The 25,004-nt window shown below is 38.9% G+C and overlaps 1 protein-coding gene across 7 annotated transcripts in view; it reads left to right on the forward strand.

Moving 5' to 3' along the window:
- The window catches only part of si:ch211-1e14.1 (UPF0606 protein KIAA1549), a 35,358-nt gene extending 10,836 nt beyond the window's left edge, over positions 1–24,522 (forward strand). The window contains exons 3-23 of one of the 7 annotated variants that reach the window (XM_067503081.1): positions 2,342–4,240; positions 4,356–4,444; positions 5,347–5,506; positions 5,602–5,732; positions 7,329–7,521; positions 7,622–7,681; positions 7,780–7,925; positions 10,726–10,903; positions 11,497–11,681; positions 12,282–12,425; positions 14,909–15,138; positions 15,950–16,086; positions 17,007–17,021; positions 17,418–17,623; positions 18,124–18,353; positions 18,497–18,641; positions 18,741–19,064; positions 20,342–20,394; positions 21,185–21,333; positions 21,773–21,918; positions 22,228–24,522. In XM_067503081.1, coding sequence (XP_067359182.1) covers positions 2,342–4,240; positions 4,356–4,444; positions 5,347–5,506; positions 5,602–5,732; positions 7,329–7,521; positions 7,622–7,681; positions 7,780–7,925; positions 10,726–10,903; positions 11,497–11,681; positions 12,282–12,425; positions 14,909–15,138; positions 15,950–16,086; positions 17,007–17,021; positions 17,418–17,623; positions 18,124–18,353; positions 18,497–18,641; positions 18,741–19,064; positions 20,342–20,394; positions 21,185–21,333; positions 21,773–21,918; positions 22,228–22,425 — 5,018 coding nt within the window. In that variant the 3' untranslated portion in view covers positions 22,426–24,522. Of the gene's footprint in view, positions 1–2,341; positions 4,241–4,355; positions 4,445–5,346; positions 5,507–5,601; positions 5,733–7,328; positions 7,522–7,621; positions 7,682–7,779; positions 7,926–10,725; positions 10,904–11,496; positions 11,682–12,281; positions 12,426–14,908; positions 15,139–15,949; positions 16,087–17,006; positions 17,022–17,417; positions 17,624–18,123; positions 18,354–18,496; positions 18,642–18,740; positions 19,065–20,341; positions 20,395–21,184; positions 21,334–21,772; positions 21,919–22,185 lie in introns of all 7 variants that reach the window. The other 6 variants (XM_067503078.1, XM_067503079.1, XM_067503082.1 and 3 more) reach the window with 6 other exon arrangements.
- Positions 24,523–25,004: the final 482 nt, after the last annotated feature.

The following is a 25,004-nucleotide window of genomic DNA, read 5'->3' on the forward strand; positions in this document are numbered from 1 at the left end:
CACACACAACGCTGGTGCCACGGAGGGTGCTTACCTGACCCACCTGAAGCAACTTGGGGTTCAGTGTCTTTCCTAATGACCCTTCAACAAATAGCCAGTGTGAGCTACAGCCACCCCTGCAGGTCGGCTGTCAATCCCTGTGTCATAGTAATATCCAGCCAACCATGTAATAAGGTTTCTTTCAAAACCTTGAAACATCTGTTTGGCCTTTGAATACTATTTTTAGGGAAAAGTTATGAAACACAAGGACAATACAAGGAACTGTTAAGGTCTATGATATGTATTATTTAAGAATTATTCAGTGTCTTTCCCCTCAGCTCAGATAGCAGTTGGACATTGGACCATGAACTGTAATCAAGGTACTACCAAGTCATGCATGATCCACTATGCAATGCAATTTAAACAGTCAGACAAAGATTAATTGCAAATTCAGTGCACAAGTCACATTTTCCAGTACTATATTTTGGCTGTTCTAGTGTTAACCATAAAGTTGTGTGCAAGAGGTACAGTTGCCTTCTGATGAGCTGAAAATTGCACCATTCATCACTCCAAGGTCAAGTTCATTAAAAAAAGAATCGGAGATGTTGAGCGCATGCTTACCAGTGCCAGGCCACTGAGGTGCATGAACAACCACACATGATGTTTGTACACATGGCGAGTGTATGTGTGTCAGCGTATTGCCTTATTTTAAAACTGAAAATGAGGAAAAGGGTTTCTTGCGATGCTGACGTTGTAGGTAAGAACATGTTTTTCATCATGTATGGTTATTAGTCTCCATTTTGTTGCCACTTAAACAAATTAGGCATTGGTTAGACAAGTGATCAGGTCTGATAATTTTTCTCAGAAAGTGAAGTAAGTGACAGTGAGAAAGAATGAAGAGCAAATTCCAAGTGGCTAATTTTTACATGCTTCAGTAATAGTTGATGTTATCATGCTTATTGATTCATTATGTCAAATTTAAAGGTCCATGTTAAAAGTTAGAATTTCCTTTTTCCGAATAATTTGCAAATCATAACAATTTAATCTAAATATAATATATTATGTTTCTTCTTCAAAAATCTATATATACATATAGATATAGATAGTTTGGTTTCCCCTGCATGTAGGGGTATGCAATCGTCCATCGACTGTTATGTTGATGGAAGAAAAAACTCTGTAACCTGCTTCAAAATAAGGGGGTTCTAACCTTTGCACATGACTGCAGCTTACTCATAACATCTGAAACACACTGCAACTTTATCCTACTGATTCATCTGAGTGTTACTTTACTACACACAATGTAGAACAATTTATCATTGTACAAAATTTGCCCAAGAGGTGTCAAGTGTTACTCATTTCATTATAAATCAATATTTGGGTATACTATATGGAATTTCATGTTGGTCATTTAGGGCCAGGGCAGCTTAACTCAGTTATTTCAAACTAAAGCTACCCCACTGATGTAATGTCATAGTTGTTCATGCCCAGATAACATAGCTTATAGTAGGGTGCCTGCCTGTCTGCTATGCAAAGTCATGTTTGATCTCATTCTTTTTCTCTGTTGAACAATTTAGCCCTGTTTAGGCAAATGTTAATGGTTATTGTTAGCCACAATAGAGTATAGTGTGAATGTTCGTAGATTTTGTAATTTTACTAAAGTAGACAGCAGAACCCCAGGCTGTGCTGTACAACAGAAACAAATTCTTCCTATTTACGAGCAGAGGTTGCTGAAGTTCTCATAAAATATTATTAAGTAAAACTACAAATGCACTGACAAAATTGTATTCAAATAAAAGTAAATGCACCACATTCACATTTCTAGGCAGGTAAGTAAGAACATAATTTAAGTTAATAAGTTAATAGAAAGTCCCTGTCTATGGAGAAGTTCTGCTTTGTTATTAAGGATCCTTATGCCAAATCAGCATGCGGACAATGATCCACTATGGCGACTCTGAACTCACGGGATAAGCCGAAAGGACAAAAATAAATAAATACATTTTCATTATATTCCCTACAATCTTTTCCCCCAAACTATGCTTATTCTGTAAAATAAACACTAAAAACTGAACTAAGTAAAAACATTGCTATGTTGTGAAATAGGAAAAGCAATGTGATGTAATGTTTAACTAAGTACGTGTACTTTTTGGTAATTTCCATTTTTGTTTACTAGAAAAGAGATTTAAAACTACTGAAATACTTTCAGTTAAAGTTAAGCTGTGTTCTGCCACATAAGAAATTAAATTGGGTGTGTGAATAATTACAGTTGCAAGAATTTTAAGTGGTCTATTTCTGTAACAGTCCAGTGTTTGAAATCAGTGATGAGTCTGGACTAAACTGACAAAATATTTTTTTTCTTCTGCAGAGGAGTCTCTCTTGGACCAACCTGTGGAAATTTTGGGACGTGTTTCAAGGTCAACTAGGTCATCACCTTCTGCATTGCCAGCCATACTTTACACTGCCTTTAAAAGCCTAGATTCACCTGGTTCCCTGCAATCTATTCCTGAACCAAACCACGATAATAGGACTGCTAACATCACACTTTTCGAGTCGGGAAATGTTCCTTTGAAAAACTCCAAATTAATCCCCTCTGAACCTGTACTGGCAAATAAATCGTCATCAAGTCCCTCTGCCTCTAATACATCAACACCTCTGCTTTTACTTAATTTTGAGCAGGATGGAGCATCAGAACAAACACCAACAATCACAACTTCACAAACTGGTCAGCCTCTTGACCCCCCAATACTGGCTGTCACTGACCATCTGGGAGATGAACCTTATAGTAAAATTCTGGAAGTGAACCAGCTGAGCCCGAGCCTTGCTCCCTTGTGGGAGAACAAACCAGCAGATGACATAAACATTTTAGCCAACTCAAATGAGATTCTGGCTCCTAGTTACAATGTGCCTTTCATTGCCCCCCACCATACTTCACCTTCATCTGAACCCACTGAGGCCTCTTCAGAGGACTTCTACCCCACCAACTCCATGGAATTAGACTGGGGATCTGGGGACTACTTGGAAACAATGTCATTTTTAAATTCAGATGGAGATGACAATTCTTTGGTCAGCAAGGTGCCCGCTGACTCATATGATTTGGAGGACTACACAGAAACCTATGACACATCTTTCCCTTCAAGAGTGGGCATATCCCCTTCATCCTCGCATCCTTTTCATGTGTCTCCTTCTCCTAGCCTCATGACATTGAACAGCACCGGTCTTCCTCTTATGTCTGTCCATCCTTACTCCTTTTTCCCCACAATTCGTTATACACTGGAGCCTACTCCTACAGCTGACAGTGATATTGCTGAAGCATCAGATTTAGATTGGCCGGATGATTTCACAATCCAACCAACAGATGTTCTTTTACCTGACATGAACAGCTTGGAGTATTACACCAATCAGTTGAACAAAATGAACAGTTCAGACACTGGTGCTGAACACAGGGGGAATGTTACAGTGGTGTCCATTGATGCTACAGACATCACACCCACTAACAGCTTTACCAATGATTCTAAATTGATTGAGGAGGAGTCCTCCAGTGATCTTTCAGGAGCTGAGCCTCATGATGAATCAACCACAGTAATAACCACAGAGCCTTTCCTGGATCCGTCAATAGTCCCAAGTGTCTTCTTTGATCCTTCTTCTTCCATCTGGAGTGGTCAGGTTTCCACCACAGATGTGAATACTGTATTAACAGATGCTACACTACCCCATGCCACACCTTTGTTACCAGATGATATAATATCTTCCTCCTCTATAGCGGATGTTCATTGGTTTATTACAGAGCCGTTCCTAGAAAGTAACATACACACCACTCCTGTCTTAACTCAAACCATAACTTTCTCCCCTGTTCCCACTGAACCTTCTGGCAACACAATTGATGGCATAACAGAAATAACTCCCCAAGACTCTACTTTTCCAACTAAATCAAGTCCGAATATCACTTTAGATTCAACTGAAGCCATATTGAATGTCACTTTTGGGCCCCCAGTTGTTTTGGGTGATCAGGGGGTGACTGAAGATGGAGGTGACATCTTAGCCACAGTGAACTTGATCCCAACTAGCAGAGAAGCTAATACCATCCCTGCCGTACCCACAACTACAAATGCCACTACTATTTCTTATCCAGCAACAACTAGAATCACTGCCACCACTGAAGCCTCAACTAGTGTAGACGTCATCTCTTCCAGCAGTGAAAAGACAACTACAGCACCAAGATTGTATCTGTGCAGTCTTGACAGACATGCTCATCTAGTACAAATAGGTAAAATTTAAATCTAATTTTCTAAATTATATTTAATGTAATCTTTAAAACTGTAATTTGCAATATTTAGTACATACAGTACACTATAACTATTACCTTATGCTCTCTTCTGGAGATTTTCCTTCTGCGGCCACTGTTGGATATGCCAAATCGCAAATTAGAGACATACTGAAAGCAGAATTCAACAAGTCAGTGGAGCTACAGGTACATTTCTTTCTTTGGTGGAGTAGGAAAACCTATAATGACAACATAGACCATTAAGGTGTAAAAGGCAGCCTGTCAATATATTATGTTATTCTGGGGGGGATGGACTGTCATCTAATGACCCTCACACAAATAGTGTGTATGTGTGTAAGAGGGAGATGCAAAGGGGGATGCAAACTTATGCACTCATTTAATTTTCATTGTTTTACTAACTTTTTATACACTCCTTCACCATTTTTGCTACTTCTGATGATGGAAGAACATCTGTACTACATAAATATATGGTAACATTTCGTTATGTTTAGGCTTAAGTTTTCATCCCCCCACATGGAATGTTAGTGTAGAGAGTGTGACCTAAACTTAACAATAACATTGCACATTTAGCTGGTAGAAATGTTCTTAATCATCAGAAGAAACTGAAATGGTCAATGTATAAAAAGTTATGGTTAAATAATGAAAATTATCTTGGTACAAAAGTTTTCATCCCGATTGATAAATTTATTTTATATGTATTTAATGTGTGAAGAAGGAACACTTGTACTAGCTACTTGTTCATTGAATATCATGTTGATTAAAAATAAATCATTGTTTTAGTCTTTCTAAAGACCTTTCTGGTCTTTTAGTCTTTAGTCTTTCTTTCAAAATAAAGGATGCAAACATTTGCACGCAACTGTATATACTACTTGAGTTTATGTACATTACAGTGGTGCAGATGAACTATGAAGACCAGACATCTTCCTGAGGTTTTTTTTACTTTGTTGTACAATAAAGAAATGGCATGAGAGCCACAGTGACCTATCAAATACATCCACTGCTTGTTTAACACCTAAAAGTAATTGAGGAGTAAATATGTGATATTGTGTGATTTGTTTTGGTCATTTTTCATTTCTTTATCTTTGAAGGTTGTGGAACCCCCACCCAAGTTTGTGTTTCGAGTGGTGTCTGGCCCAATTATATACACAGCCATATCTGTCATCAATGCTCTGCAAAGGTCTCGGCGCCGCTTCCTGTCTGTGTCTCCCATCTGGACACCACCAGACAGTAAATATAAAGTCCACACAGGTACATGACCTTTCAAGTGTTGTTTGAATTTGAATTGATTTTGATGAGCCTTTGTTTTTAAACTCTAAAACTCTTTTTGCCTTCACTCTATGCAGTGCTACAGTTTGTTCCCAGTTCTATAGACGTGCGCTTCTGCAACTTCAGTGAGAACATTGAGAAAGGTTTGACTATGGCCTTTGCAGAAGTGTGCAGACGTTCAAAGGAATCAACCGACTTCACAGTCCATGTGAGTGGGACCTGGAAGGATAAGTAGCCTCACATGTGCACTCCACTTAGAAGGTTACCTCACATTTCAGTGTCTCTTTGAATGCTATTGTTTTGAAATGTTCTGAAATATAGGTGCTGCTTACTTTCAGTGCAGGGCATAGCTTTACTATACACATTGTATTGTATCTATTTTCCTGAAAATTAGAAGAATTAGATTATCTTGTTATGAAAATAGTTTTTAGTTTTTTGCAGAATTGTAAGCAACTCTCCAAAACTTATTGTGTCAACTCCACCAAAACTTAAAAACTACAAATGTTAAAAAACATCCATGAAGTCTAGGATAACACTATTTTGATCAATGCCTGAAAATCTTGTAACTGTTAAAATTTGACTATGAAGTATCTGTGCACCCGCTGGTGCATCAATTAAGGGAGCATTTGCCGTTTACTGAAGCAATAGTCAAAACTAAAATCCCTTAGTCACAGTTATACTTTTTTATGACCCTGAAATAGTTGATGACTCTTTTTACCAGCTGCATAATCGATGTACATTTTCTGTTTTGGAAAGTTTGCCTACTGGGCAACTAAATCATCTCAGCTACTAGCCTGAAGGGCAAAGGATCTTAAAATGTACACGTCAAGCTATGCACTGTAAGACCTATATTTCTAAATTGCTTTAAATAAAATGGAGTCATGTGCAATCTATTCTGTCATTCCTTCTCCATGACTGATTAAGTCTGGGTGACAATTTCTAATAGGCTTTAGGGCGCAGAAAAAAGTTTTCCCATCCAGGGATGGCGAATTAAATTTAAGGTATTGTGAGATTAAACAAGTATGAAGGAAATCTGTTTAGGAAGATATATGTAGTTAGAAGCACCTGAAAGTCTAATCTAAGGTATTGGGAGCCATTGAAGGGAAGCGAAAATGGTTGTAATATCGTCACATTTTCTTACTGAGTGTTGTTTTATTGTACCAATACTAAGTCTCAACTATCTCCCATTAAAAAGGGAATTACTTCAGATTTCTTTTGAATGTCTGAACACCCTGTGAGCACAGACAGTGAGCAAAGAAAGTGATTTTGGCCAACTGTATGCACAATATCAGTAATTACAAAAGGGTTAAGGGAATTACAAATTCACTTTTTTCCTTGCATTCACTGTAGATGCTTTGCTGTAGCAAACATCCTCCACACTTCACTCTCCATGTCCTGAACACAAACTCAGGGTACTTTACTTTAAGGAGTTCATGCTTAAATTGTTGAGTATTAAAGAAGCTTACTGTTTGTTAATAAAGAGCTTATTTGGCTATGTGGTTAGTTGGCTTCAGTAGAACTTTGCGTAATCCTATTACACTGATGCCTGTATTATAGTCTCTTAGCTATAATAAAAGTAGGATTTATAAGCAACTTACACACTGTGTCCTGAGCCACACTGCCCAGTTGTGTTTCCGATCACTGAAACCAACAACATATTTGTAACTTTACTGTAACTGATAAAGAGACAAACCAACTATCCCAGAACTACTTCAGCAGCAAAATGGAAAATGTTTTGTTCGTTTACTTATGTAATCATTGGTCTGCTGAATATCACATCTTCAATCGTGTAACTTTGTTTCAGATTGTGAACATTACCATGGATGCTCCAAAATATCAGGAACAACGGCTAGTGAGGCAGCCAGTTGACATCATCTTTACTGTGAACGGTTCTGCTGGTCATTTGACTGGGTCAGAGATCAGCAACGCTTTGATGAAGCTCACCATGGTGGAATTTAGCTATTACATGGGCTTTCCTGTGCTGCAGATTGCTGAGCGTGGGTCCAATAGGGTTCTCTCTCTATTGTCTAGAAATTTCAATTTATTTGTGTATTACATTCATAGTAAACATTATTCTGCTTAAACTTTTTTTAACAGCTTTCGATTATCCAGAGTTGAACACCAGCCAGCTGCTTCGCTCCACCTGGGTTAGAACAGGTATCATCCTCATAGCTTTTTGTAGCATGCTGCAAATCTGCTAAAACTACTTAAAGCCAATACTAGATTATTATCTTATTTATTTTTATGTCTTATAGTGCTCCTAGGTGTGCTTGACGAAAAGGTGGGGGAGAGGACCTTTCAAGCTAGCATGGAACGTCGGGTGGCCATGTTACTTGGGGAAGCTACTGGATTAGTCAGACGTGTTAAGAGAGCCACCACCGTAGGCAACAGCACTGTTCAGGTAATGTCTTTTAAGCTGAGGTTCCATGCGTCCATTATCTGTTACCGCTTATCCTATTTAGGTCATGGGGAGGCTGGAGCCTATCCCTGCTGTCATCGGGCAAGAGGCGGGGGTACACCCTGGACAGGTCATCAGTCTATCTGAGGGACACAGCGAGACGTACACAGACAACTCTTTGCACTCACATTCACACCTGCGGGAAATTTTATATTCACCAATTAACCTAAAATGCATTTCTTTGGACTGTGGGAAACCAGAGTACCGGGAAGAAACCCACACAAGCACGGAGGGAACATTCAAGCGCCACACAGAAAGTGTAGCCAGCCGGGGTGTGAACCCACCACCTTCTAGCTGTGATGCGGCAGCGTTATCCACTCCACACTAATCAGTCATGCTGTCTTAAGTTGGGCTTTTAAGACTCAATTCTAAACTGCTGTAAAGACATGGAATTGTTTTTCCTAAACTGACTCCAAATGTGTATTTTGCCGTATAAAATAATAGCATTTTCTTGTTTATTAGATAACAAAACTTGCACAACCCTTAAACTGACCGTTTGTTAATGGATTACTCTCTAAATCTTAAGAAAAAGCATACTCCCTCTTGCCATTTCTACTATTATTCCCTGATGCAAGCTCTCTCTACTAACTTGCCTGAGTACTGAGGAGTCATGTGAGTGTTGCAGTGTTTGTCAACATTGAAAGCCTTACTGCTTTACTAATCAGGCTCTAGCTTTTGTGAGTTTGCTCCGCACCTGCTCAGCCCATCTCTAAGGGGATAGAATTGGGCTCTGTCTCTATAGTAACAGCATCCCATTCAGCCCAGGGGCGAGCCACTCAAAGACCAGAACCTCCTTGTTCTTTCTCCTCTTCCTCATTTCTCCAGTCCTGTTATTTGATGGTTTCTGAAAGCTGCTAAGAGCAGATCAATTATTAATTGTTTCCCTTTTTCTGTCTGTATCCCACAGCTGGGATCATTAAGTGTTAGGTCTGTTGTTGAGAGGGTAGGCATTAAGGGGGAGATATAAGGAGACAGAGGCATGTAAAACATTTAGAAATCAGAGGAACAGAAAGAGCAAAACACTCAGATAAAAGAGACTTATTATGGAGACGAGAGATGCATATTTGATCTAACATCATGAAGTCTGAGTGCCTTTGCTGGTCTTTAAAAAAACAATGCTGTCAGTGTGATAAATATCATGCTTGCCTGAGTAGCAGGCTCAATGATTCTGACCTTTTTGCCTCCTGCATTGTTGTCTCCATAAAACATACAGTTTAGGAAAACAGTGGACCATAGCAGACTGTAGCTGCTGTGAACCTTCAGTGTTTCTGTGCTATGATTGGGTTGGTAATTTAAGTCTTAATCCTTTTCTGCATTTCAAAAAGATATTTTTAAAGCCAATAATATAAATGTCTAAAACATAGAAGCCATATCTGTGTGCTTGTTCCTTATTTGACAGGATGTTGTCACTAAGGAAGCCAGGTGTCTGCTGGTTCTAATGAATGATGCAGTGACTCAGGCGAAATTTCAGAACAATCCTGTCTTCCTCTCTTGCATGCGCACACATACACACACACATACTGTGAACACAGATTCTCTTAAATGCCAGGATGCCTTATGAGTCCGCTTGATAGATAAAAGAGGAGGTTGAATTGAGGTTGTGCTATAAGACTCACATTCACTGTGCCGTCTTTCCACTCTAATAACCATGCATGAACTAGATTAGACCCTGAATGAGGGAGGCTGCCCAGCTCTTTTTCTGTGTCAGCCCAGGCATAACCTGCACTCTTTCTAGTAATGTAGACAGCAGACTGCACTGTGCCTCAGGGCACACAGAGGGTGACTGCACACACACGATGTATTAGGCAACATGGGGAAATATTTAAACAATGATAACTGAATGGGAATACAGAATGTGCGTATGGTGTAGTGTAAAATATGACAAAATATGAAAACACCTGATATTTAAAGATCTTGCAGCATTTGAAAGTATAACTTACTCTTTGATTGAATGTAAATGTTCAGTACTGTTTAAAAAAATGTGACAGATCAGAGTAAGAATTAGGTGGGTTCTTAATTTTAGTTTTTAATCACAAAACTCAAAATATGATTAATGTTACAGAGCTCCATAGAAAATGGGCACCACGCTAGCCATTAAAAAGTAATTTTTAATAATGAAATTGTGACACTTTGCTCATTAGGGTCTTCAACAGATAATCTATTTTTTAATATACTATATAGGCTGCAGTGCCTCATCTTCCATAGAGCCTGTATTTATTTTTGGAGGCCATTACCAGTGGCTTTAGTATCTACTTTAAGCCACAAACATTAATGTTAAAAACATCTGTAAGTTATGTTAACAAATGGGAGCATTAAAATGTTAACACGTTGTAGAACTATATTTTTTTTAACGGATATGAAGTGATGCTAGCATTAGTCTCAACCTTTCTTTGTGGTTTTCTCAAAGTTAGAAACAAAGAAAAGAGGAAAAGTGATCTCATTTTAAAAGTGTATCGACTGAAATTCAAAGGTTTCACAGTATGATTGCTAAATTTCACAAAACTGTAATGTTTGAAAGCACTCAATAGACTCTTGGTTTACACTCTGTATATGAATAAAAACAAATGAGCAGGACCTGGCATCCATTCTATAAACAAGGCAGTGTTCTCTGTAAGAAAAGTGCTTCTTTCATATTCTATCGTATTAATGCCAAAAAACACATTATAATACGTACCACATTATTTCATACAGATATTTGGGCAAGTTTGAAATTGTGCACGTTTTTTTTTGTTACATCTCAAAGGTTGTAAGTGCAACCCGGCTGCCAGGAGTGGACAACCCCTTGGAGATTGTGTACTTTGTGGAAGGTCCCAGCGGTCAGAGGGTGCCTGCAGTTGAAACAGCCAAGCTACTCAATCGCCTGGATGTTCAAAGGGCTGCCATTGTCTTGGGATATCGTGTCCAGGGCATTTTAGCACAGCGTGAGTACCTCTTATATATCAAATAACTGAAATAATGGTGTTGTTGATGTTGTTGTCGGTGTCATTATTTTGTTGGTATAAGACTTAAAAGTACTACAAAGACTTTTTTACACTACTCTAGAACCTTTGAAGGTCTAGTAACAGTGTGACTATATTCTGAAAAAAATAGGAGATAGAAGCTGAGTTAATTATTTCCCCTTGTACAAACTGTACCAAAAGCCTGTCGTCGTCATTAAGAATCTAAAAAGGCAGAGAGTCCTAGTGGGAGCCCCTCAAGGAAGTTCTGGCCCTGTACTGACTGTTTTCTCTTACAGACCTTTCCCATGGGATGGAATGAGTGTTGATTAAAACTAATGAAGGTTTGCATTCAAGATTACAGCAGTAAGACAAGAGCCAACATGCCAGCCATAAAGCAAGTTTAGCTTACCTTCTGTCAAATGCTTGTAAATTGGCTTAAAGAGAATTAAAGGGTGTTTTTGGAATATTGAACCACATGAACTATTGAAAAAAATGGCTCTTGCCAAAATAAATGACTATATGAACCATATTTGTATTTGATGCTCAAATAAAACTTTCAATTTCTTTGTTTAAAGCTATAGAGAAGGGGACATCTTCATCCTCTGACACAGAGAACACCAACATGTGGATCGTAATCGGGGTGGTGATTCCCCTCCTTGTGGTCATTGTCATCATCTCCATCTTGTACTGGAAACTCTGTCGAACAGACAAGTTGGAGTTTCAGCCGGATGCCATGACCTCTATGCAGCAAAGGCAGAAGGTAGTGGCCAGTTCTTGTTGTACAGTGTCTTTCGGCCTTGTCCCTTGAGATTTCTCCTGATTCTCAGAATCTTTTGATGATATTATATACTGTAGATGGTGGAATCTTCAAAGTCTTTGCACTTTTACATTGAGGAACACTTTTCTGAGGGTGTCAAAGTAATTGCCACCGTGGTAACAGAAAGTTTAAGCTAGCTGTTCTGGACCGCCAGAAAGCTGAACCCTCTTTTAAAATCAAATGAACTAATTAATTCTGTCTTTGCTGTGTATGTTCTGTAGGAGTGCACAGAAGCTGGACCTCATTTTTTATTTTACAATAGTTTACTAAAACTTTACGATCCCAGTAGACATATACGAAAGGGACAAGGATTAGAAGTAAAGATGATGCTGGTAAAAGGAGCCAAGGCTGCCCTTCATTCAAAATAATGTTTAAATCCTCGCTCTTTTTGAAGAGCAAGAAACTGGTTTGGTTTTATATGTGTGGCTGATCTTTGTGTGTCTGCTTTTCCTTCTCCTCGCTTTGTATTTTTGATTGAGCTAAGCTGAACTAATACTCTAACATTCAACACATCTTCATTTTACACCACTCCTCTTCTCCTAGTCTACTACGTCATTTAGAGAATCAAGGACATCCTTTTATCCTCCAAGCGAAAAGGATATAGCATTAATTGAAGAAGAGGAGGGGGAATCTGATGAAGAAGAGGAGTATGAAGAAGAAGAGGAGGAGGAGTTTAAAAGAGGGAAGGTACAGAGTAGTGTCTGGTGGTTTATAGAGGAAATGTAGTTTGAGTATGTGTTGGCTTTATGAGTAGTAATTACTTGCCGGTAGTCTTTCTTATCCTTCACAGTTAAGAAAGAAAGTAGAGCTTGTTAGTAAGAAGGTAATAGGGCAGCTCTCAAGTTTTGGGATGTAAAGCATTGCCAATGAAAAATATTTACAGTATTCCACTATTGCTTCTGCATAGAAACAAATAGTCAGGAGCAAACACAATATGTGCAGAGAGGAGGAAGAAGATAAAGCGGAGGAAGATGAAGAAGAAGAAGAAGAAGAAGAGGAGGAGGAGGAAGAAGAACTAGAGGATAAAGAAGAAGAAGAAGAAGAAGAGGATAAAGATGGGGAAAAGGAGAATATAAAAAAGAAAGGAATTACCACAGAAGAGGAAAGAAAACATGAGAGCAGAGCAGTGCCAAAGAGAACAGGGGGGAGGAAGAAAGAAGAGAAAGTAAAAGTGTTTTCTAAAGAGAGGAGAGCCAAAGAGGAGGTATTTGTGTAGTAGTCATAGAGACAAGTGCCTGTTTGCATTGGTGGACAGAAAATCCAGTGTGTTATAAATTGTTTAAGTTGACTGTGGACTTGTATTGCTGTGTTTGACTATAGATCCTAAAGAATATCAAGGTGTTGTGAAGTTGTAGATGCATTATGTATCAACTGCTTGTTATGTGATTTCCCAATTTATCATTAAACTAGGCTAAGTAGTACAACCAAAATGCAAATAAAGCTGGGATGATGTGTAAAAACAAAATAAAAACAGAATGCAATGATTTGCAAATCTCACGAACCCATATTTTATTCACAATAGAACATAAACAACATATCAGATGTTATTACAATTTCATGGAAAATATTATCTTATATAATTTGATTCCAACAACACACCTCAAAAAAGTTGGAACAGGGTGATGTTTGTTAAGCATTTCCTCTTCTTTTAACAACTGTGTGTAAACATCTGAGAAGTGAGTAGAACAGTTGCTGGAGTGTGGGCGAGGAATGTTGTCCCATTCTTGTCTGATGTAGGATTCTAGCTGATCAACAGTCCTGGGCCTTTGTTGCCAGATTTAATGCTTTATGATGTTTTCTATTGGTGAAAGATCTGGACTGCAGGGAGGCCAGTTCAGCGCCTGAGCTCTTCTCCTGTGAAGCCATGCTGTTGTGATGGATGCAGTATGTGGTTTAGCACTGTCTTGCTGAAATATGAAAGGCCTTCACTGAAAGACACTTTGTCTGGATGGGATATGTTGCTCTAAAACATACATGTACTTTTCAGCATTGATAGTGCCTTTGTAGATGTGGGAGCTGCCCACACCATTGACCTTTTGACTTTCGGCCTTGTCCCTTGAAATTTCTCCTGATTCTCAGAATATTTTGATCATATTATACCTAGATGGTGGGATCTTCAAAGTCTTTGCACTTTTACATTGAGGAACACTTTTCTGAATTTGTTAGTTTTAGTATCATTTTGTCACAGATTGGTGAATCTCTGCCCATCTTTACATTTGAGAGGCTCTGCCTCTCTGAAATACCCAGTCATGTTACTGACCTGCTGCCAATTAACCTAATCAGTTTTTTTATGACAACTACTTTTCCAGCTTTTTGTTGCCCCTGTTCCAAATTTTTTGAGATGTGTTGCTGCCATCAAATTCAAAATGCGGTAATATTTTCCATGAAATGGTGAAATGTCTCCGTTTTAACATCTGATATGTGGTTTATGTTCTATTGTGAATAAAATAGCATAGAAAATATGAGATTAGCAAATCATTGCAATATGTTTTCATTTACATTTTACACATCGTCCCAACTTTTTTTGAATTGATGTTGTAATTAGTAATTGTAATGTGTGGGCAATCTCACTAGCTGTGTGTTTGCTTTTATTCGGCCTCAGTGTTAATTATAATGAAACAGCTTTTACTGTTTCAGCTGCAGCATGTTTTTCCTTACAATGACTGGCCTTGTTTCTAAAAGCAGTACACACATCCTCTATTTGGATTAGGAGATTCATACCAGCAAGCATCACACCGGATTAGATTCTCATTTTGCTTCAGTAAGCTCGATTTACATATAATTAACAGGAACATGTAATGACACCTCTCCTGTAGTTGCATTTTAATGTCACAGAACCAGAGTTACTCAGAGTGCAGACACACATGCCACATATGCAAGCATTTGCCTCTTTGCTGTTGGAAAGTCCTGAGGGCTTTACACTCCATCCACCTCAGCCTCCATCCCCCACCATCTTAAAAGATAGTAAGCAGCTCAGTGTTCCCCCACATCTCTCACCCCTATCATGCTTTCTCATAGACTCCTTAATAGTTATAGTCATTAATGTTTAAGTCTCCCTCCCAGACATCCAGTAATCAGTTGTTGAGTGTAATTGTGTACTAAAGTAAAAATCCCTCTTTCTTAAAATAGTGTTTTCGCCCTCTCCTTCCTTCTGCTTTGCCCATTCTCAGTTGCAGGCTCCCAGTGTGAAAGGATTCGACTTTGCCAAACTGCACCTTGGCCAGCACGCTAAGGATGACATCATGGTTATCCAGGAAGCTGTCCCACCAGAACCTGGTCCTGGGCCCCTTTCCATTAAAGACGGCCTTAGTGCATCTGAGAATGGGGAGATACCCACACCCATATCTAAAACATCAGCTTCCTCCACCAAGGCCTCCCGCAGTGGCCGAAGACGAGAAAGGTCAGTGCTGATGGGAGTACAGTATAAGGCTAGAAGAGAAACTATTGCTGGTGGTTCACAATAATGCTGAAGAACGCAAAGTACTAAATTACACTATTGTAAGTTTATATTGACTATGTTGTCAGAGATTACATAATAGCAGAAAGAGAAAATAAATCCTGAATTACCAATAGCAGTCCATTTCACTGTGTTTGAAGCTTTAGTCTGGGTTTTGTTGGCACCAGATAACATAAGTTTAGGTGAATGTTTTTCTCTCTTTTTATGCAACATCTGGTCAAACTTGAGATATTTAACCAAGCTTGTGTTTTTAACTATAGCCAACCACTGAGTTCAGTTGGGACACTCAGTCAAGCAGACTTTTTAAAAAAAATTTTAAAGATCCTTTGATCAATTATTGATGTACTAGACACTGCATTTTCATTTGCTCTTCCGTATCAGTGTATAACTTACATTTTATGTTACAGTATTTTTTATTTATTTATTACATTGTCCGCGTATCTTCACATCTTTTGACATTTACGGATATTTCTGAATTGTTTAAATTGATTCACTCAATGTTGGTTTTCATTGTATTGATAACTTAATTGAATATTTGGACCATTACCAATGTCTCCTATAGCACTAACTACCCTCATTAGAATTAAGCTGTTAATGAAAATTCTCATCAGAATAATATTATTATATATATTAGAAGACATTGCTCGAGAGTTTGCCTTTCTGAAAAGCACATTTTCCATTATGTATGGCATTTCAGCATATGTGTTCTTGGGCTTCCATTATTCATTACTCAGTACGCGTGTTTTCCTAACAGGATCTCTCCGTCAGACGGTGACTCGGTGGTCAGTGAGCATTCCAGTGAGAGAGAATCAACTGAGGAGAACCTGAGAGCCCACACCACGCCATGTGACAGCAAGCAGACCCGTAAAGTCCCCATCAATGTTTTAAATGGCAAGTGGCCTCGGCAACACTCGCATTACTCCCCCAAACACAGGGAGTGAATTTGAGAGGGGGAGGGTAAGGAAGACACTGAAGGCACTGAGCAGACCTTAAAAGAGATAAAGCAAGAGCAGCTCAGGCCGGTATGATTTGATTGGCAGGAGTTCCAGATAAAGGGCAGGGAGGTCTATGCAGTGATAAAAACAGACAAAGCAGAGAAAGTGAGGTAAAGCGCAGCGTCAACCCAAGCAATGACATTAAGATTACATAGCGGAACAGTGGAAGGAAGAGAAACACCTCGCAAGACCTAAATTGGGTGGTCAAAAGAAGTCCATAGAGAGGAGAGGGCAAGGAATAGGATGGAAAAAAAATACCTGGAGTTACTGTATCTGACAGTTTGTTGATAGATTCAATGCCACTAAGAGACTATGTGCTGGAGCTGGAGGCAGCCAGGCACAGAGATTCCAGAGTGAGTCACCCACAGTGGAATGGGCTCTGAATGTTTTGTTACTGATATATCTCCTCCTGTTCTGTATCTACTCTGCCAGAGTGTTTATAAGCTGTGTATGAGACACTCTAATTATTATATAATGTACCATGTCTCTTTTTTCCTGAGGTCTGTGTTTTGATCTAAGTGTTTTGTACTAAAAGGAAGCAGTTATTTTCTTTCATTGTCGAACAAATGAACTTCAAATGGCCAGAAGCTTTTGTTATATATTTCATAAACAACTCACTATCACTCTGTGTGCCTCTCTTATATATTTTCTTTGTATTTCTAATAATATAAGCAACACTTATAGGGACTGTAGCGCAATTCTTGGCATTTTTATATATTTGTTGACAACAAACAGTAACTACTTCCAGCTTAGGTGCCTTAATTTTATGTCCTTCGCTTTAATAAAACTTGCTTTCCTTTCTGTTGTGGTTTGCAGGCAAGAATAGAATTGGTAAGAGTTTGTTCTCTTTCTGGCTGTGTCCCTGTAGACTTCAGTCTTGGCCTTCAGCAACCCTGTGTATTGTCTGCTTATTTTTGTGGTAGTTTTGTGCTCTGCCTGTTCTCACCATCCCTCAATGTCGCAAAGCTGTCATTCACAGTATAGTAACAATCAACTTCAAAATCAAAGGCAGAGACCATTGTTTGAAATAACGTTTAATTTTTGCAAAAAAAAAAATTCAGTGTTCATTCAGTGTTCATTTATTCTTGCTAGTTCATAACAACACTTTGTTATAATTTATATGAAAATATAGTGATGGAGATTTAGTAGTAGCTGTCAATGATTTGTCTTTTAGTTAAAATCAAAAGCATTTAGACCTTTCTCTTCTTTTTTTGCATACTTCCTCAGGTCCCCCACCTATAAATGGTACCAATGAACATCTGTCATCAGCCTCCATTTTTGAACATGTTGACCGAATGTCTCGCAACACAGATGCAAGCAGGAGACTCCCCAACAAAGTCCAGCTTATTGCCATGCAGCCCATGCCTGTCCCACCACTTCACAGCCCACCTATTAATGGCAAACTGCCTGACAACAACCAAATCAATAAAGAGGTTTGCTTTTTTGACTTTCCTGCTTTGCAAAAGCAGTTTTCTTCACTCAAGTGAGTTTTTATTGATATTTATGCAGAATGATTTAGCTGTCATGAAATGTTTTCTTAGTAAATATCACAGTACTGGATAAAAAACACACATTTTGCACAGGTACTGAGTCAAAAATAATGTGTATCTGAGTTTTCTCCCAAAGGACTAGCAAAACTGTTATCTGCTCCTGTTAAAATGCTCATTATTACACAAGATTATTACAATATTTAGTAATAAGTACAGTACAGTGTATTTAAATATTCCTATTACCTTTACAAATATAAAAAAAAGAATAACTGAAGAGAACTACAAGCCTTACAAGAAGATTCAACTCCTTAATCACCTTATTATATATTGTTTTGTCTGTAATGCTGTATCTCTTAATTCTGAAAGAATTATTCTACAGTAACTTCACATTCATCTAAGTTGTATATTGGCCATGTTTTGAAATGAGGTCATTTTCTGCTCAGATTCAGGTCGCATTAAGGCACAAGTCAGAAATTGAGCATCATCGTAATAAGATACGTCTGCGTGCCAAGAGGAAGGGCCACTACGACTTCCCTGCCATGGATGACTTGAGCAGTGACCTCAGAGATGTAAAGGACCAGGACTGTGTCTATCAGAAAGCACAGTTACAGATTGATAAGATCCTGGACCCTGATGCTCAAATGCCCTCCATCTTCATGGAGTCCAAGAAAAGGTTAGGATTCAGATTTGGTGTCTGTGAGTTTTGTTGTGAAAAAGTTGACTTTCTGATAGGGTGTTTCCAGCCAGGCTAGAAAATAAGGTAATACAATCCAAAAATACATTCCATAAAGAAACTTAAAACGAAACGTTTCTCAGTTGCCGAGGGAGACGCTCTCCAAGACAGAGGATGAAGGAGCAGCTTAATGGAGGCATGATGGAAGCAGACAAAGACCAACTCATCACTGAAGACAGTGATGCTGCATACAGAAAGTGTCCTGGGGTCAACAATGTGGCCTATGTGGTAAATAGCCCAGTAGCATCATGACATTACTTTATGTCTACATCTATTGTATAACGTACCTGTCTAACTTCCTCTAAATGTGTCTGGCTTTTTTCCCAGTCTGACCCTGATCAATGTCCGGGATCCCCTCACAGGAGCCCCTCCCCAATTGAAGATGTCTTCATGGGTCCCACATCTTCTCCTCCTGGCCATGCCCCTCCCCCACCTCCCTACATGCCCCCACAGCCCTCCATTGAGGAGGCGCGGCAGCAGATGCACTCTTTACTAGATGATGCCTTTGCCCTTGTATCACCCACCTCTCAGGGCCCCACGGCAGGGATAACTCTCCCAGGGGTTAATAGCAACCCCCCTGACTCCAGCCCCCTTAACCATGGCCCTAGACCTTGGGGTTCCTCCTACCAAGCTCTTAACAGTTTTCCTGGGGTAAGAAACCACTAACAAATCCGTAAACATCCAGTCAATTTTATTTTGCACAACAACAAGGGTTTGCAGCAAATAGTTCTCTATTACATCAAATGTGTTGCTAGTTTAAGTTCCTGGAAACTGTGGGGATCAACAGAACCCTTGTTTAAATGTATAAAAGCCTAAAGAATAAACAAGAAAATCTAAAGTCCTTAATATTCACTATCTCTACTCTCTACACTATCTTTAATTCCCAGCATGAAGTCTATCGCTCCTAGCAAAGTAATCGGTTAGGTATTGCTCCATCTGTCACTCCAATGTAGCTGTGATCTTACATCCCTTACCTACCAACAACTCCTTAGACTCTACAGTAATGTGATCTACCTGTGCTTGATCTGCATTAGTTACTGTCAGTGGAAGCTGGTTTCACAGATCATATAGTCATTCTGTTGCTCTGAAACCCAAGCGGGTTTCTAATAGGCTCCATGTCTGATGTTGTTTATATGTTGTAGTGAATCACTTTCTTACACTGTAAGGTGGGCGTGCATATTCCGTGTATTTATGACATTGTGCCAAGAGACAGATGAAATGTTTTGTATACAATATCATTAGCTTTAACATTCATATTAAACAGAGAGATGAGCTAAAATTAAATAAGTTTTTTGTATTCTTGAGCATTATATAAAAGAAAAATGATGAGTTATTCAGATATGGTGTAGTATTAATTTAGTGGTACTGTCCAGACTTATAGTAGATTAACAGTCAGACCTACAGTACATGCTAAATGCTGTCAGCATTATCACAATCAGAATGAAAAATCTGTAGCACAATATTTCATAATTCAGTTTTTTGGTTCTAACTAAATATGTTACTATCTTGACCATAGCTAAATTCTCACTATGCTAATTGAATGTTTTACTTATATTCTTGAAACTCATGCTTAAACGCATTTTATAGCTATAAAGACATATTAATTACCACTCTGTGCCTGATAAGTCTGGAACCAGTGTTCACCTCAGGTGACAAATATGGAGAGAGACTTAACACTAAGCAGGGAGGGAATAAAAATCTATTAGTTCTGCTTTTGCAGGTTCAGTGCTTTAATACACTGTAAAAAGAGAGGTATACAAAAAAGCCATGCATGGTAAAAACCTCTCTATTTACATTTAAAAAGTGAAGGCAAATGGTGCTGTTCCATATTGTTAAAAAAATATATATTTTATTAGTTGATTAATTCAATAACCTTGTGAATGTTTCTTACTCACTAAGCACTGAGTGTCTTTCTTTGTCTTTTTCAGAGGTTCACAGAGCTGCGCCTGTCCCCTCCTTCAGTCCAAGGCTTGACACCGAGGTTAGTATAGCTGTTGATGAAAATTGAGCATTCGTCTATACATTAATAAATAATATGCTCATTTGACATCCACTGCTTCCTCCACCAAAAGGATTTCATATTGATCAGTACAGCGTTATTTCCACCACTTTACCAGAGGGAATTTTTTTCCTTTAGGTGCATACAGGGATTTAGGCCTCATAAATATTTAAAGTGAAAAGAGTCATTTTTAATTTATTGGATTCATGTATCAGGTCCAAGCAGTGGTTTCTTAACTGGGCCCAAAAAGATGAAAGCACCCATAGCCACATGCACATTTGTAACAGTGATACAAACTGTAAAAGCTGCTTTTTCATAAAGTCTGTTCATTTTCTACAGCGCTGAGCAGCCAAAAGGAGCCAAACTGATTTGAAACAATTTATTGCCTGCAGACATTTCAGCCCAGTGAAAATGAAAAAGTGAAAAAGTCAGCAGTAGCTTCATTGATGTAAACTGTTTGAACTGCATGATCTAAGATTAACTAATAGAATATTCCAAAGATGTATTTTGAAGAAGACATTGTAGAACTATTGTTTCTGATGAGAGTTGAACAGGTTTCATTAATTTGCTTCAACACAAAGGTGTGAATGCCCTTCTGCTGAGATAAAATTTTCACCCGAGTGTCACTGCCTACATATTTCTTATGTACTTAGACTACAACATCCTCATTTAAAAGGCTCTGTTGGTGATGTCAAAAATTGTGACAATTATTCTTTTATGTTTTCATTACCTCACACTTTGGTGAATGCAAATAAATGTCTTTGGGTTTCAGACAGGGCCTTGGCTCCAGTTACCTGTCACCAGAAGAAACAGCAGGACACGGTGAGCAGCTCCAGCCAGACAGCCTGTACTCCAGCAGGTCCCGCTATGCTGATGAGCTCCCCTCATCTGCCAGACCGCGACCAGTAGGGGGAAGTACGGGTACAAGTGGAAACTTCACACACACATGCACACGGGCAAAATGCTATAAACTACTAATTAAAGATAAAACTAAGATAGAATTTATTCTCTTTATACAGAGTGATTGTCTCTGAACAGTTAATTTTAGATCACTTCAGGATGTGGCCCAGCATCATTCCTTTTAAGAGACACACACATCCGGCCCATAAGCCTGCCAAACTGAAAAAGCCTTGTCTTTGTTGTAAATTATTCAAAAAGCTGGTGTGACGCTGGTGTGACGCTGCTAGTCATGTGACTTGCACTAATAGAAATGGAATATGGCCATTACCATATTCAGAGCAGAACAGTAGAGACAGAGTGCTTCACTGTAATGATTGTATCAAAGTATATTACCGGCTAGCTGTGAATTGCCTTGAAAGGTTCTGTGGGTCTTATGTGATATGTGTGTTTGTGTGAGTAGGAGCCCAGCTCCATCACCTCACACAGGTGGGATTGTCCAGCCGGATGAATGGGTACCCAGCAGGGGCCAGGCCTGCTCCAGGCCACAACGGAGGGATTGGCTGGAACCAGTACTATGATAGCAGGGCAGAGGCTGAAAAAGATGCAGTGAGTGACTCACAAATGTTTTCATTTTGGATTTATTACACCTAGATGGATCCTAGATTGAGTTGTAAAACTTAGATTTAATTCAGCCACAAAATTATGTCTTTACAAGTTTCTTATTGATTTTTAATAACAGTTTTCTGAATAACCTCCTTCTAGTTCTCTCCTGTTGTCTAGTTTTGTCACTTGTGTCCTTACCTTTGTTTTCGTCATTTCTTTCCTCCTCATCTCCCTCTTTTTCTTCTCTTTCCCCATCTGTCCTGCCTTCAGTTCCTGGACTGCCCTGACTACTCATCCTCCTCTATCTTCCAGATGCCCAGAAGTGGTATCAGGGAACCTTCGGTACCCCCCAACCACCTAGACCCCTCTGTGGTGGGCTATATGTCAGCTCCACCGCCCCTTAATACTTCTCCTCCAAACCACTCCTCTGCCTCTCTAATCAAGGCCATCAGGGAGGAGCTGTTGCGTCTTTCCCAGAAACAGGCAGCTGTGCCCAGCTACCACAGCTGAAGGCCCGGCCTCCATCCTAACCAGTCATGCCACTGACCCTGCCTGCTCGCTTCACCTAATCTGACAATGCTTCCCGTGGAAGTCCCTGAGGGTGTACAGCAGAGAGCCAGTCCTGCTAAAGTAAAGTAAAGAGGTGGCTCTACATGATTTCTAACAGAAGAGACTGCCCCTTCGAGAAACTGGATGATTGGGTGGTTGATACAGAATCCATTCAACAGGAGTATGTCAAACCTGAGACAGTGTTATAAAATGAAGAATGAACAATTTGAGCAATGTTTGCTGGACCTTTTCAGATGAGGTGTAACGATGTGCCTGTACCCGTCTTGCTAATGTTGTGGTCCTGCATTTCATTGTGGATGAGGGAAGGATCGTGCCAAGTTCTTGGTATTGTGGATCCACATTCTAGACTTCTCTGATTTTGTTACAGTTCTTCAGACTTCTTTCCTAATTGTTTCATTCTCATGCTGCCTTCACAACATGCAACATTTTTTTTTTTTTTTTTTTTTACATTAACTATTATACAGAAAGTAGTTGTTTTCCAATGCAGGCTCTAAACCCCTTTATCACCATCAGGTGCTACTGCATGTTTTCTGCCATGATGAGCCATGCTATGCCTTGACACTGTGATGTAGTTCACCTGACCCAGTCTACTGTACGAGCCTACAGTAAGGTCACAGTTCACAGCCAGCGAGCCAGTTCAAACAGTAGACACAAAGGGGCATCAATGGAAACTCAACACTCAAGACACTACCTAATGTTTCCCTCCTTAGTGCAGTAGCACAGAGTAGTTTTGTGACCTCTTGGTGTATACAACATAAATGTATTCTTTTTTCAACATGTCTTTTTTATTTACATTTTAGCTGCGACAGCTAGACAAAGATGGCCTTGAAACAAGCTTATTCAAATAAGGCTTCAGAGGCAGGTTTCAGAGACGCAGACACACATGTATGAGTTTGACACTTTGTATAGTTGTACTCAGTATTTGGTTGTACGTTTATGAACTGTATGCAGACTACTTGGTACAGCTCAGGTTTTTCAAGAAGAGATTTGTAAGAGAAAAATCAGTAAATCTGACACTTGATAGGTCATGGATAACCTTTTATTAAGAGAAAGTCAAAGACAAAGTATTTTGTTGAGCCTCTATCCTGATTAGAATTCTGATTCACCACCTTTGTTTCATGCAGTATTTTAGGTTTGCTTTGCCTTTTTATTAGCACAGGATATAGAAATGTGTATTGTATTCATTGTCATTTATGGTTTACTTCAACCTGTCATGTTCATGTGCTTTTGAAATCTACCAGGATTTACCTGGTCTCATGCAATTACGTCGAATGTCTCTTAGAAATCATGCTAGGTTCCTGGGGGGGATTTGTTTGTTTGTTTTTTGTTTGTGACCTCGTTACTCCTGACATGTTGTGATGTTTCGGGACCTGAAGTGATATGTTATTTAAATTCAAATAAACTCGCGAAAAAAACAAAAAAACAAACTGATTTTAAAAGTAGAGTTTGCTTTAGAGTGTGTTACCAGTATTATGTAGCAGATAAATATTTCCCTACACAGTACTTTCATGCCTCAATATGTTGGTTGTGTGATGTGCCTTGTGGACTCACCTGAGCAGATTAAGTACTGCAGCTGACAGGGATTGTCTGCCAGTATTGTATTATCATATTATTCTCTCTTAATCACGCAAAGAAGAAACGTAGTTCTATACAAAAGCATAAATATGGCCTGTTGTTTCTCTCAATAATATGACTGTTTGTACTTTGAAATGAAGCAGCATTGAAATGAAGCAGTATTGAGGTGATGAAACATTGTTGTATGAAGTTTAATTTCCCATTTCACCTCTTACCTTGTTGTCATGTTAATAATCTGACACTGTATGCCTCCATCTACTGGTTCTGTACTGTAACAACGGTTGTGCTCATCTTTAGTTACTTTTGTTTGGATTTTCCTGTGTTTTCATTTGTGCAAATGATTTGTTGGCTGGCCCAACTTTACTTTTGAGTGATTGCATGTATTATTGCATTTCTTTTGTTTTGTGTTTTGCAAATGCTGGTTTAAGCTTCTAAGAAATACAAATCAAAGTGTCCCCCCTCCCTAATGTGTCTTTGAATTTTACGTGCATTACCAACATCCGACTTGCAGTATTTTTAGATTTACTTAGTCATTATCAGTCTTGTTAGAATATTTTAAACACGTTCTAATCATCTCAGGTCAGGTGTTGTACTACCACAAATAGACAGAGGATGGCAGCACTTTACAAGAAAAGCAAATTTTCTTTACTCGCATAAACAACTCTCTTGATGCAGCTGATGTAACAAATTGCCAAGGATGTTTGTAGGACTCTACAAAGATGGTTGATTCTCTTTTGAAGATTCTCTTCAATCATTTGCAAAGCAGGGTTTCAGAAGGACATTTTTAAATTAGATTATTTTATATATGTTAATATTCACTTGCACTGTCGCTATAAAAGGGCAGCATTTAATCATTTATATCATTGTACTGTGATTAGCTAGTCCTACATCTGTGTCTCATCCCATCAGACGCTTCTCACCCTTAATCCCATGACAGATTCCAA

This window comes from Channa argus, chromosome 4, assembly GCF_033026475.1.
Source record: "Channa argus isolate prfri chromosome 4, Channa argus male v1.0, whole genome shotgun sequence".
NCBI lineage: Eukaryota > Metazoa > Chordata > Actinopteri > Anabantiformes > Channidae > Channa > Channa argus.